The 14,814-nt window shown below is 42.5% G+C and overlaps 1 protein-coding gene across 2 annotated transcripts in view; it reads left to right on the forward strand.

Moving 5' to 3' along the window:
* ptprfb (protein tyrosine phosphatase receptor type Fb) overlaps positions 1-14,814 on the forward strand; it is a 174,055-nt gene that overhangs the window by 54,680 nt on the left and 104,561 nt on the right. For both annotated transcript variants that reach the window (XM_083991830.1, XM_083991829.1), the window contains exon 2: positions 5,110-5,284. In XM_083991830.1, the coding sequence (XP_083847956.1) occupies positions 5,185-5,284 (100 nt within the window). In that variant the 5' untranslated portion in view covers positions 5,110-5,184. The remainder of the gene's footprint in view (positions 1-5,109; positions 5,285-14,814) is intronic.

The following is a 14,814-nucleotide window of genomic DNA, read 5'->3' on the forward strand; positions in this document are numbered from 1 at the left end:
AAGATATAATGTTTCCACTATAGCATCCTGTCTTTATATATCTTCCCTCTGAGAAACATTTTTTTTAAAAAGAAAATAGCAGGTTGCACGTTTTAAATTTTCATTCGTATCATACTTGATAATCCGGCATTTTTAAAATGTATTGCTCACAGTTTATTTGATAACATTTTATGTTTTTACATCATTTTTTTAGGAAGAAAAAGTATGACACTGATGATATAGGTCTCAAAAACTGTATCAAATATGATACAAGTGGGGTTAAAGGGTTAAGGATGCGTGACATAACAGCCAGTGCTGCACCACTGATTCACCACCTACATCTCAAATTTTGTGGAATAATTCAAAGTAATGAATTCAGTGGGGCTGTTGCTGAACGCCTGTTCCTTAACAGCAGCTAACCAGCCCAGGAGGCTTCAGGCTTGAATTTATTAAACCCAGCCTCCCCTTTGTTTCTCCATTACATGTCCGTGTTGTAAGTGATAACGAGGTGGAAAGATCTAACAAATGTTTGATTTGACCTCATCTATTGTTTTCCTGTTTTGGGATCTCCTGTCATAGCTCATATCTAACAAACACAACATATCTTTTAGAAATGATGTCTTTATGCACGTCTTGAACTTGTTCAAATTGTACTCTGACTAACAGAGCCCCAGTCAGTCACTGATTGAAATGGACAAAATGTAATCACAGAAAATGGCTCACAGAAAGCACCAGTCCAGATTTAACCCATAATTTTGCTGTTCCCAGTCTTGACAACACATAAATCACTGTATGTATACGTTGTGTCCCACGGGTTCCTGAGGTGTTAGCTTAGTTTTTGCACTGCATCTCCAAACTGCAGATCAACCACTGTGGCTGTAAAACAATTTAGCAGCAGAATTCATCTGGACTAATTATTGTGATAATTAATTAGAATCTCACTTTCTGGTGAAATAATCTGGATGATCATTTTAGCCATAATTATGCAGCGCCAACTCTCTCTCTCTCATGAACGCTTTCCTCTTCCTCTCTCTCTCTGTCTCTCTCTCTGTCTCACACACAAATACAAAAACCAGGCAGCAGAATTAAATCGTTACCAAGACATAAGGATTCACATACAATCTCACAAGGGCAGACATCCACCCCTTCATGTTCTCATTGTTTTTCTCTCGCTCTCCCACATAGCGGCAAGCAGAGCCTTCCTGTGTTGTGAGCCACTTGCTCCGATTCTGGATCACACTGCACCATTTCCACGTTGATGCCCTCTCTCTCTCTCTCTCTCTCTCTCTCTCTCTCTCTCTCTCTCTCTCTCTCTCTCTCTCTCTCTCTCTCTCTCTCTCTCTCTCTCTCTCTCTCTCTCTCACCGGCGCCCGCACCACCGACACACAACAAACACAACAACGCGAATGCACATGGTGGCAAGTGTTGTCCCATAGTATTTGTGTGCAGCTGGGAGGCACCAAGCTGCACTGGGATAAATAAGTAGCTAAATAAATAAAGAATAAACCTCGCTCTAGGAATTTGTCTCATTGAAGATGAAAAGCATCTGCCTCTCTCTGGCATCTGCTGTGAAAGATATCCCTCCACCGCCAAGGGTTTGGGAGCACGGCGAGTAGCCAACTCTATCAGCCTCACTCACTCTGTCTACCCACCGACATGAACCAACGCAACGCTGGCGCACATAAAAATGAGTGTCAAAACAAATTTGTCAGCCAGGAAACTTGATGTGAGTTATGCTCATTTTGCAAAGCTAAGTTGGGGTATTAACTTGAAATAAAAAATGGGGCCTAAATGTCTTTAATTCCGGCTGCAGCGAGAGAGGAGGAGGAGGGAGGGCGGGGGGGGGGGGTGTCATCCAGTTCTTTGGCACCCTGAGCAGTGTATTTGTGTACGTTTTTCTTCAACAGACTGCTACAGCTTAACACACCAACAATGAGCTGCATTCTCATTACCAGCGGAGGTGAAGACACTGAGGGAAAGGTTTTTTATTTATTTATTTATTTATTTATTATTATTCCACCCAGAGGTTTTAAATTATTTTAGCTGCACTTTTTTTCTGGGTACGTCTTGAAAAAAATCTACATGCAGGGAAGAGTATAATACAGATTGACACAAACACAGCTTGAGCTTTCACTGACAATGGCTGACGCTGGCTGCACAGACTGTTTTGGAATTCCTTAGATGCACGACATGTTGTATCGGAAATTGGTTTAGCAGACTTGAAAAGCCCGGAGGCGCATTCCTACAAGTGACTAACAGCGACGACGAGGAGTTGGCCAACAATGCTACCTGTCTGTGACCGTGCCCAGGTGAAGCATTCCTCCCATCGTCTCCACTCAGCCATGCCTGTCTCTTCCTCCTCCTCCTCCTCCTCCTGCTGCCAGGTGACTTGTCAGAAGAGGTTAAAGAAGAGCTCACATGAAGAAGTGGAAACTGAAAATTTTTTGTGTTGCTTTGCTAAAGGCTCTGCCCAACAGAATGTTTTCTTTTGTTTCACAAAGAGGGTGGTCCAACAGTTGCCCGGTGTGGTTTTAAGTGTGTGTGTGTGTGTGTGTGTGTGTTTTTCTCGCTGTTTCCACACACACACACACACACACACACACACACACACACACACACACACACACACACACACACACACACACACACACACACACACACTAAAAAAGCCACATGAGTAATGGGCTGCTCAACACCTCCACAGGCTTAAGAATGGAAAGGTTTTTTTTTCCACAAGATACTGGAGGCATTGTGTTCCTGACACTCTAACTTAGTTTGCTGAATTGAATAGACTAAAGCTGACCGGCCACCCAGCGAGCCTCCAAGATATTCCACGCAGTGAGACCCCTCTCTCTTTCTCTTTTTCACAAATATCAGCAATCGGCATTGTTCGACTTCGGACGGCCACTGCTATAAACTTGGGCGAGTGAGACTGGGCAGACGAGCTTGAGATAAGTTTTCAAATTCAATCCAGTAGGCCTCTTGGAAAGGCTTTGCACCGAATCAGTGTCAGGGAACCCTTGGAAGACAAACGTAGGCTCACTTCGAAACTTTTTCAAACTTTTCTCATTTTAGCTCTCAAGTCCTCTGGAGATACTGCTTTAATTCCATCAAAAGAGAGATATCTATCCTTACCATATTGTGGTCTGCTTTACAGCGTTATGATTACTCATCACAGATGGCCCTTGGGCAAGAGTAGGGATAAGAAATTTAGTTAGCTCAATTTATTGGGATACACAGTTACTTTGTTTGTAATGGCATTAGACAGTGAAACTGCAGGCTATGACAAACTTACCATCGTATATCTAAATCTTATCAGCTGGCTTAGTCATTTCCTACACTAAATCTAATTCCTAAAGAGACAAAGACTCGGTGCGTGTGCAGTTTGTTTTTGAGCGACAGCCATTGTTTTTTTTTGCGTCTCCACCTACTACTTAAAGTGATGGAGGAGAGCTTTCAGTTTTATAGCCCGATCAATTATGGTTAATTTGTGGTACACCTGCTGCTCCTTTGTGGACCAGTCGTGTGTCCCTGCGTTGTATGTTCAATGTTTATGTATGCACGGATGTTGTCATTCTCTGAGATCATGGCACTTTGTTGATTTGAGCCCATCTGGAAGACAGAGTTTCAATTTCTTAATGGGGAACATTAAGTGGGCGGCGGTCCACAGGGAGTACTGTTTAGGAGGTCCTCTGGGTTTTCCACTGATCCTCATTGTGAGAGGATGACTATGGAGCTTAATCCTGCGTCCTGACCTCCCCTTTGTTCTTGTTATTTCTTCCCATGATTTCTCTCCGTGGCACTGTACTGCGCTTGTTTTCCTAACTCCTCTGCTGATGTCGTTTGCGCGTTACATTCGCTTCACTTGTATTTTCCCTCTGCCCCGAGCTGGATTTTTTGTTGTGGTTAGTGGGTGCCTTGTTGATCGCGACCAAAGATCCCCAGTGTTGTGCGCTGTTGTTTTCTTACAAGTATAGAAAAATGTCTGTTCTCTTTGGTTCAGCTTTGCGACTTGCTTTTGATATTTTTTTGCTTTACTGTGTTATTATTAGGCCTGGGACGATAATCAATAAATCAATTAATCGCACGATAAATGAAAATGAACTCGATAGTTTTTCCGGCCTCGATAAATCGCCATGTGCATGTGCACATTTGTTTACCTGGTCTCTGGCCTCCAACCAGGCTGGATGACAAGAGGCTTCACTCTGCATCGGTCTCAGCACCTGGGCCGTTTGTTTTGCAGAATGAAAGGAGTGAACCCTCTTTTCAGTCATCCAGGATCTTTGTTTCCCAGAATGCATTTGGCAGCAACCGGCAGCGCTAGCTGTAAAGCTAAGCAGCTAAAAGCTATTTTGCCGTAATTCTTGCTGCGGCGCTGTTAACACGTCACTTTTTAAAGTTTTAATATTTTTTTCATGCCAGAAAGTCACAGTTTAGACCCCCAGTCTGTGGTCAGTTTATCCACATCGCCTGTTAGGAGATTTCCTCCGACGTTTTTGGAGCTAATGTGGTAGCAGCGAGCAGGAGGAGCGGGGCTTCCCACAGGCTGCAGCCGTCTGCAGCAGCTCACGGGCCAGTCAGTCAACCTCCGTCATTGGGGGAGAAAACGACTAAGAAAACTTATCAGCAGGTTTTTAGAGGTTTACCGCCGGCTGGTTTAATAGTTTTTAGGAGATAAATGCTAGTCTCATTGATGAAATCTTACATCTGTGGAAGTCACATTAGTCTGTTTGAATGAAAAGTGGAGCTTCAGGTGTATATTATTGGACAGAAGAGCTGCACTGCACTGTTTATTATTTTTTGTTTATTTTATTTATTTAGGATAGTAGCTATATAAGTTCTTGTCATTCCAATTACAATGGTTAAAAAAAATACTCATGAGAAATAAAAGTTTATCGCATTTAAAAGGGTCTACTTGCATTATTATGAAATATTATTATAATTTGTTCTCAAAAAAATGTGTCAATAATATCGTTTATCGTCAATAATTTGTGGGACAATATATCGTCCAGCAAAATGTATTATCGTCCCAGGCCTAGTTATTATGCTCATTCAAATGTATGCAAATACATTGTGAGTTTGAATACTAATGTTTCTCTACTCCTGTTCTGCATGTGTTTGCTCTCCCAGGTGTTAGTCTTTGATCCTGTCAGAGTGGGACGCATCTAGCAGGGGACTGAGGAGGGAGCAGTGCCAACTTGGAACATGGTGCCTAATATTCACCTGGCAGTGCCCCTCCTGCCCAGAGGGGCGTTGCTGTTCCTGCTTCTACTCAGCTGCATGGTGTTCTCCTCGGTGGCAGACGGTAAGTAACCTTGTTCACCTGTGAAGTCTTGCCTTGCTTTCCTCACATTAAAGGGATAGTTCAACATTTTGTCAAATTCACCATAGAAGTAGGTTTATTACCTTTAATTATCGGTGCATGTTGTTTTGAGATCTACGGGGCAGAGACATGAGCTGCTCAGCGAACACAATGGAGGTGAATGGTACAGGTCCCCTGTCCCTCAAAACTCATCAAATACACAGTCCAACAACTCCATGTGACCTGCACATTTACTACACTATGAAATAGTCATGTATAATTATGTAACATTACGTCACATGAAACAAATACTCTGAACTACATGCGCTTTTGAAATCACTCCACCCAGCAGCCGTGTCTGGGAATGTAGTTCCGGCTACGCATTTGCCTCGAAAACAACTCCATCTCGTAATGTTAGATGATTAGTGTGCTGAATGTGCAGGTCGAGTGTTTTGGAGTTGTTGGATTGTGTATTTGTTGAGTTTTGAGGGACAGGAGACCTGTACCATTCACCTTCATTGTGTTCACTGAGCAGCTCACGTCTCTGCCCCGCAGATCTCAAAACAACAATGCACCGATAGTTAAAGGTAATGAACCTTCTCCTATGACTATAGGGATTATGGTGATAGGTGAATTTGCCAAAATGTTGAACTATCCCTTTAAGCCTCATACGTACAGTGCATTCACAAAGTATTCAGACCCCCCCACAGTGTGATATGTCGCAGCCTTTTTGCTCAGATCATTGGAGTTCATTTTTTCTCTTCATCAATATACACTCAATAGGTCATCAAGGCGAAGCAACTGAACTGAATTTTAGAAATGTATTACTAAAGAGGAAAAAGTGAAATTAAAACTTTGTCACTATGGGGTATTGAATGAAGCTTGATGAGGGGGAATGAATTGAAATGTCTCAGCATAAAGCTGCAATATAACAAAATGAGAAAAATGAACGGGTGCTAATACTTTGTCCACGCACTGTATTTTGACAGTAGCTTTTCATTTGCATATAGAGAAAATGACACACAAAGGGGGAGTTAAAAAGCTCTTTGAGACAAAGTTTAATTTACTGCCTTATCTGATCATCAGCAGAGCAAATGCAGGAATTTTGGACTTCCTTAGAGGGACTGACGAAGGTTGAATTGAACCACTACAGTATTTCATATTAAATTCAATGTTTGGATATTCCCACAGAACCAGCTTTCTTCATGTGTGGCGTAGAGGGTCTTTTGAAATAGAATATAGATTCTGTTTACATTAGGTGCCTTTGGTGGTTTCAAGCAGACGGAAATAGCGCTTCATCTAATGCATGTCCCCAAGTATAGAGAGCTTTAGTATCTGCACTAAAAATAAGCATACAGCGCATATAGTGAATCTCCGTCAGCCCCTGTGCGTCGCTGTCAATCTGGATGACGCCTTTGGCCCGATGGACGCGCTCAGAAAGATGTGTCACCATCGCTCTGCCTCCGGGTCCAGGGGCAGTTGAGAGGTATTGCCCTGCCAAAGACGAGGTCAGGGACAGAATTAATTCCACACATGACCTCACCTCTAGTGCTGTCATAGGGTCACTGTAATTCAATTATACCCCAACCCCTCCCATTCCCCGCCCTCCCCGACCACGCCAACTGCCCTGTCCTTTCATACACGAGGTACAATAGGGTTTGTCTTTCTCTCGCTCACCCCTGTGCTATCATCTTAGTCTTTTGCTGTGTGTCTAGAGTTTTTGCACATTGTCAGTGTGAACTTGACCTCGTGGAAACGTCCTGCACTCCTGTCTGTTTTCTTCTTCTGTCAAGTGCCTGTAATATGATCGGACCAAATCAGGCCATGATCAGCGCCACAATGGTGCAGTAAGACTAAAAGTTGAGGCCCACTGCTCTGACTTAATCCCTAGACTTTTAAAGCACTGACATGCATTCGACTGAAGTCCACTGGTTTTGCTTTTCCCACGCAACCAAAACTGTTGTGCTTTGTTGTCGAGTCCCTCTGTTGATTTAAAACAACAAACTCTGAATACTAACAATCACTTAAGGATTTAAATACAGCATGACTCGCTGATGATTAATTATCTTTAAGAAATTAATGAAATAACTAAGACAGTTTTTGGTCCATGAATAATTGGCATAGTTGGTTTCTCAACAAAGCAAATGAGATCTGCCATGTCAGTAATTTATTAATTGGTTATGCACATGTTTATTGCCATGTTTTGTTGTGTACCTGTGCTCTTTTATTGCCTGCATGTTAATCGTTACCAAGGGAGTGGGGGTAAAAAAAGAAAAGAAAGTAACTGCGTTTGCTTTTAGAGATCAACTACAAAAGAAAGTAATGTCAGGGGTGTTGAAGGTGCCAAGATATTATTCAAATGTGCTGAGTGTGTCAGATGCCAAGTGCAGAGTTTGGATGGGACCTTGATTATTAAGCTGTGCTGCTACTGTGCTCTTTTTAATCGATACTACACCTATATGCAAAGGCAAACATGCAGGATTGAGAAAGCTTTTCAAAACTGTATTAGTCTGTTACGGCCGTATGCAGGGTATTTTATGCAGTTTAGACGTGTTGAATATACACTCCATTTGCCAGAATTAAAGATCTTTATTGGTGTAGATGTAGTCTTTGTGCTCTCGGCCTCCCTGTCTCTAAGATTGCCCTGGTCTCTAATTTCAGTAATCACATCATTTACGCATAAAAAAACACAGAACCAAGCATTTAATAAACAGACAAAGATACTCTATTGTGACAAGCTGGCACAAGCATTTTCAGTGGCGATAACACCCAAAACACTGATGCATGAATAAGAGACTGAAGAAAAGATTTCATCTTAAAAATTCATTTCATCTCATAGGGAGGATAAAATAAATAATGACTTGGAGAAATGCCTGGCTTTGGTCCAAGGTGAACCTATGATAGTTTAATGAAAGCACACATGGGAAAAGTCCAAGACCTGCTATTACCAAAAGCAGTGTATGTCTGTAAAGCAAACAGACATAGAATTAAAATAAGACAGTTTGGGGGGGTAAAAATAACACCTACCACTAATGGCAGGGTTGTGTGCATTTGGTGTCTGTAATTTGTATGCAACTTAGTTATGTGAACTTCATAGTTCTGGTTTAGATTTCCTGTATTACAGGGCAGACACCAGACAGATATTATGGGCTGGGTGCCTGGTGAGTTTCTGATTACATGGGTTCAGTCTGGTGTCCTTGTCTCCCAATTGAAAAAGTTAAGCGGGTAAAGCAACCATACGTACGTGCCAAATGTGCGAGCAGAGTCAGGCCGTGTCCTTACATGAGAACTATGGGTAAATCCATTTGCAGTGAATTGTTTACTTGCTGATTTAGCCTGGCTGCATTTCAGTGGTGGTCGTCGTACTGTTTGTTTGGTGTGATAGTCAAGATGGCACGATTCATCATGATTTAGCACCACAAATACAGTAAGTACACCACCAGCACTATCAGTGTCATAGCACTCTGACATCATTCATCTTATAGCGTCACTGAGTAGGCACACAATACAGTGTGATTACTCCGAGTGCTGATCGCAGACGTCCCATCGATCCCCGGGGAGCTCTGCCTAATCAACCAGCTCCCTATACAGCCCTGTTGTACACAATAGGCCACTGGCTTGCAAGGTCAGCCTCAAAGTCACACATACCCAGCACTTAAATGTAATGGTTATCTTTTTGTAGTGCTGTCATTGTGAGTTATTTCATTGGCTTTAATAAGCTTTTGATGTATGTGTCTCCTCTGGTGCCTCTCATGTTATAATCTTGGGTGGCTTTTCATATGTGGTGCTGCAAGACCTCCTTGAAGTTTAATGCCACTTTTCGTGGCAACCCATTGTCTCACGCAACAACAGTTTATTGTTGCATTTGTGTTCCCATATGCGCCACCAGTGGATAATAATGGCAGTTTGTTAGTTCTATACAGACTGTAGTTTCCTAGTTGCTGTGTTTCTTTAATGTCCCATCAGTCGTTTGAACACCAAGAGGCCTCCCATGGGGCTCGAATGCTAAATATACATAGCTTTAGATAGAAATATCCCTCAAAAGCTGGTAATATAATAATTTATCTGGATGTTAAGCTCAAAAAAGTGCTTGAAAAACCTCTTATTTCCACTGAAACTACCATGTATTACAGGGACGTACTGTATAATACAAAGTCTGTAGATTGATCTGGCAATTTCTCCAGCTACTACACAGAACTGATGTGATGGAAGTGCCAAAGTGGTTTGGAAAGGGGTGACCAGACAGGGGGGCTGGGTAGCTGGAAATTGGATTGTACTTTTAAGTGTCCATATGGTCACCCAGTTCAAAAACTGACAGGGATATAAATTGATTCTTTTTTAATTAAAAGTAACCATATCCACCTTGGAGAGCCACTTGGAGAGTAATGCACTTAACACACAGCTGTGGTTCGCACACATCATACAGACAGGCGCACTGAGAGAGGGAGGGAGAGAGAGAGAGGCTGAGGTGGCAAGAAAGCTAAACAATAGAAAATGCAGCCTGTGAAAGCAGTGGGAGAAAGCAATATATGTGAGAAAAACATCTGCAAGATAAAGCGTCACAGGAATGCAATTTAGAGGCTGGAGAGATTCGATGGGAAGTTGTTTTCATAAGCCAGTGCAGCAATGTCAGAATGGAGGGAGGGAAGGGTCATCGGAGGTTAATGATGTGAGATTAATAGTTTAATTAGGGAGCTCAGTAGCAGGGCCAGAGGCAGTCACCCAAACCCTCTGCTGTGTCCCGGATCCAGCAATCCGGCAGTGTCCTTCTAGAAAAGGGCAGAGAAAGACATTTAATTCTGTGTTCACACAGTGATGGCTTTATTGACAAAAGACACTTGAATTCCCCGCACTGTCTGTTGAAACTTGTTATGATTACATTCTTACTTAATCTTAGGTTGTATGAAATGGAATAATCTAGTATTAGCACAGATTTGGAAGAATTGATGTGGATTTAATTTGTGTTGAGATATTACGTGGGAAGTACAATAAGCATGAAAGGAATGCCCGTACGACGATCTGCTCTCATCACATCCTGATCAATGATCACACTCTGCTGAAGCGGGAGAAACTCAAGATAGCTTTCACTAAAAAGGGACAGGATTTAGTATCTTATGGGCACATCGCTGCACACCCTTGTATTGTTTACTCGTGGAGAATTCTCCGAGGTGCATTTTAAGGCATTTAACTCAACCCAAACAGCCCGTGGACATGGAGCAGGATAAAACATAGTCGGATCTCAAGTGGGATCTATTTCATGGGTAAATGGTCACCTTTGCTTTTCAAAGGTTCTAAATCATAAGGGAAGCAGCAAAGGGCCTGTTGGCGCCCGCAAAACCAGCATTTCTTTGTTTCATGTCCCTACAGTAACATGATTTAATTTGCCCCTTCAATTTTGGCTAACAGAGAGTTGAATTACTTAAGACCTCAGGGTCTTGTGAGGGAGAAGATGAGAACAATGGCGGGGGTTCTTTGTGGTCTCTGAGGGGAGGCTAATCTAGGGGAGGCAAATTAATGAGGTTAGTAGGGTCACAAGGGGGTGCCCGGTGATGGATGATGAGTTAACCCCAAAATGGGATGTCTGAAGAAGCTGGAAGCCATCTCAGCAGCTGAGCCCCTAACCCACCCCCCTCCTGGGATCATGCAACAAATGCAACATTTTCCACACACTGGTCTATGAATGTGTGTCATGGTTTGGACCAGGCCAAGGTGACCACTGGACTGTACCCACCACCATTAATAACCCCCCCCCCCCCCCTCCAGCCTCCTCATCAGTTGTAGAAACCGTCTTTCATACACCCATCGCAACTTCACAGAGTCGTTTTGGATTTCCATTACAAAGGTGTCACACTAAATGCTTTATTACACATTCCAGCTGCATCTAAAATGTACTTTTTCCTCTCTTTGTATTTTGATTTGCATGTGAGTGTTTCCAGGTTGACATTCTCCGTTACCCACCCACACATGCCTTCAAATGCAGCAGTCAGTCATCCTTCACAGTTTCAAAACGGAAAAACACTTAGTTTCATGACAGTGGGAAATAAGAACATTTTATCATCAAGCAAACTAAATGAACATAAGGGGTGATATATCCCCTCCAGGCTTATGCAGATGAGCTGTGCAGTTCAGCCAGCACATTAGCTGCCTTGTCTTCTAGTTTAGGGGCACATGCCTCCTGAAGAGCTGGTTCAACTGCAGTGTACACTTTTTTTTGTTTTTTGTCAGACTTTAAGTTGTTTTCAGTTAATGATATGTTGAGTCTCCAACAAGCTGGCAATTATGGGTGTTTGCAAAGAGGAAAGGAAACTGTAAAAAAAAATATATATACATAGCATGTATGCCCTGATTTTAAAACGGCATGAAGCAATATGTTAAATATTTCCTCACACAAATGAAAAAATAGAAGCATTTTTTTTCCTTTCAAAAACATACCAAAGAAAACATTGTGCAGCGGCTGCCTTTATCTAATGTCTGCTCCAACTTTCCCGTAAGGACTGAAGGTGGGTTGAAAGAAGCCACAGGTAGTGACTCATCTTTGACTAGATCTAGGTTGGGCGCCAGTTTAAATACCACAGGTAATATAAAACCCCAGACTCCCAGTTGTGTGATACTAGGAACACCCACATCCTCGCCATCAAAAAAAGTTCACAAAGAAGCGTTTATCCTTGCATGTTTTTTAAACAGTTCCATTAAATGCCCACTCCAGGCATCGGTCACAGAAACACATTGCGTTTTTGTTTTTTACTTCATTTATTTTATTTTTTTTTGCCCCAAAAAATGTGATACATTGACTGACAGTCAAGAGGAGAGAGTGCAGACTTGAGAGATTTCCTCCCTCTTTCATAATCGGCTTGAGAAGATGAAAGCCATTACATTAATGTTGCTCACACTGGGAAGAGAGGAGTGAAGGGTAATTGCACTTAGAGTTCTTGTTCTTCTCCACTGTCTTGAATAATTCACAGAAGGCTGGAAGGCCTGATAGAAAGCCTGTCTTCGTGGTCTACGGGGTATTGAAAGTTTGATGTTTTTCTTTTTTGGTTTTCTTCTTCCATAGGTTTGACATTTTGTCTTAAGTACAGTATCAGTAGATGATGAATCGCATTGCTCTTGTGATTTCACTTGAAGTCCTGATAAAGGTTATAAAGCTCTATCAATCTCTGGCCCGCGACGCTATCGTTTTAAGAAATTTTCTTTAGTTTCTGTGCCATCATGAGTGAGGGCTGTGTGAACCGACTGCTAATGAGCAGAGAGAGAGGAGAGGACGAGTGCAAGGAAACCAAACCGTTCAGCAGAAGCTACACAAACAAACTCCACCCATGTGGGTCCTAGTCAGGTTTGAAACCAGGATGTTCTTTATGAGATGCAAAATGTAAGCTGAAGATGGTTGGGTCATTAATAAAAATCTAATTCTGCCTCGCTCACCTCACAGTGCATACGTTTAACTAGTTCACAGAGAGGAGAACAATATGGTGTGATTGTCACAGAAACAATAAGTGGAGGAGTGCAATGACAAGTGCATTGCTCTTTACAGCTCTTCAGAATGTGATCTCAGTTTGACAGATGTGAGAGATTGAAATTGTAACCACTGGATAATAGAAATAAAATTGTCTCGACCTGAAATACATCGAAATGATTATGGCAGATGCTTTCACCATCCATTATCCAGACCCGGGGTCCCCTCGCATGAATTGTAACATGTGCAATGTACATGTGTCATTTGGAAAACAAATAACGCGACGCTCCTTGGTGTCGAGCTGTAAAACAGAAGTGCAGATAGCTGACATGATGTTTATTGGTTTAAACAGCCTGAAGTGCAGTTGACTTTAGCGGGGGTAAATAACTTACAGGGGAGGCAGCTTTATATCGAATTAATTGCAAACAAGTTGCCTGCTAATGGCCTGAAAAGGCCTTAATGGAAGTGTTCCATTAAAACAACCATTGCTGATGCCATCAGACAAATTCCCACTAAGTGTTGCCTCATGAAAATGATAACTTGCTAATCCATTATTAATAAGAATTAATGGTTTTCTCTCTGCCGCATGTGTATCGATCCCTGATATCCTACACTACAGAGTAGCTCTCATCGGGCATTCTGGCAGGCATGGGAATACACTAATTGTTAGCCACACAAGAGCCATTTGCATGACTCTCCCTGCTGTCTCCGCATTCATTACGAGCCCTGCTCTGAGGCCCTCGACAAGGAAAAAAAAGAAAAGAAAAACCGTATAGCTGCTTAGGAAAATATCGTGTGTCAGGTGGGAAAATATATGAATATATATATCTTGGTTAACCACTCAATTAGTCCACTAAAAGCTGAGCTCTGTTCTTGTCCTCAAATACGACTCATTAGTTTATTGTTCCTGATCGCCCATCCCTGGAGATCAGTGGAGTGAAGAACGAAACACCTTTGGCAGCCGTGGAGTTTGGGAACCCCTGTGTCTTTCTCCTTTCTAATGACCTCAGACCCCACAGATCCTGCTTGAAGGCATTAGGAGGTTAACTGAGAGAAGCTGTTTAATCCCCCCACACACACAGAGCAATCAGCAGCCTCCAGGCTCCCTCACTGCTGTCTTAACCTGAGTCTATGCAGATGTGTCAGTAGCCCCTCCCCTGGGTCACATTTCAATTTCACTCCAACAGGTCAAACATGCACTTGTTTGTGATTTTTAGTGAGAGTATGTCTGCTGCAGGTACACACTACACCACTATGAATTACCTCTAATAACCACTGCTAGATGAACCCAGCACTTTGTATTAAGTTTTTGAACATTAGGCGTTAAAAGGGTTTGCATTAATTTCCCTAATAACCCCATCAGGGTTTCCCGCAGCGCTTTCCTGTTAAGGCGGCCGCCTTAACAACAAATAGCTGCCGCCTAAACTAACGTCTTAAAAAAATAAAAATGTAGCGATATTCGCCGTCGCCGCCGCAGCCCCCCCCCGGCCGTCATTCCTCTCACACACATACAAACCACAGAGAAGCGCGCATGCATAACAGCAGCGCGCGTGGTGAAAGCGAAATCGATCCGCTCGCTCGCGCGCACCCCCCCCCCCCCCCCCCCCCCCCCCCCCCCCCAACAGGACAGACACCACCTTAACTAACACATTTTCTGGGGGAAACACTGCCCATGATTTGTTTGATAATCAGATTCTGTCAGGCTGTGTGGCGTACAAGAAACACCTTATTAGTCCCACAAATTAAGAGAAGAAAAACTTGGGGTTTTCACTTGTGTTTATTGTTTTTTGCTTTGATTAATTCATTTATTCCATTCATTAGTTGTAACATGAAAGCCTTTTAGCTCCAGCAACGAAAAAATAAGTGTGTGTGTTTGTTATCCCTCTCCTCTACTATTAATGCTGTTGTGTACAGCCACACTTTTTGCATATGGGTCACTTTACATCTTTCTGGTGAATTTAAACCACTACTTTGAATAATAATAATCAGATCCGTTTATCTGCCAGGGGTGTAGGTTCGCTAATAGAACTTATATAACTTAAGAAACTATATAAACTTGTTCGCACTAAGTTTGGCATTA

Source organism: Trachurus trachurus (genome assembly GCF_905171665.1).
Source record: "Trachurus trachurus genome assembly, chromosome: 17".
Taxonomy (NCBI): domain Eukaryota; kingdom Metazoa; phylum Chordata; class Actinopteri; order Carangiformes; family Carangidae; genus Trachurus; species Trachurus trachurus.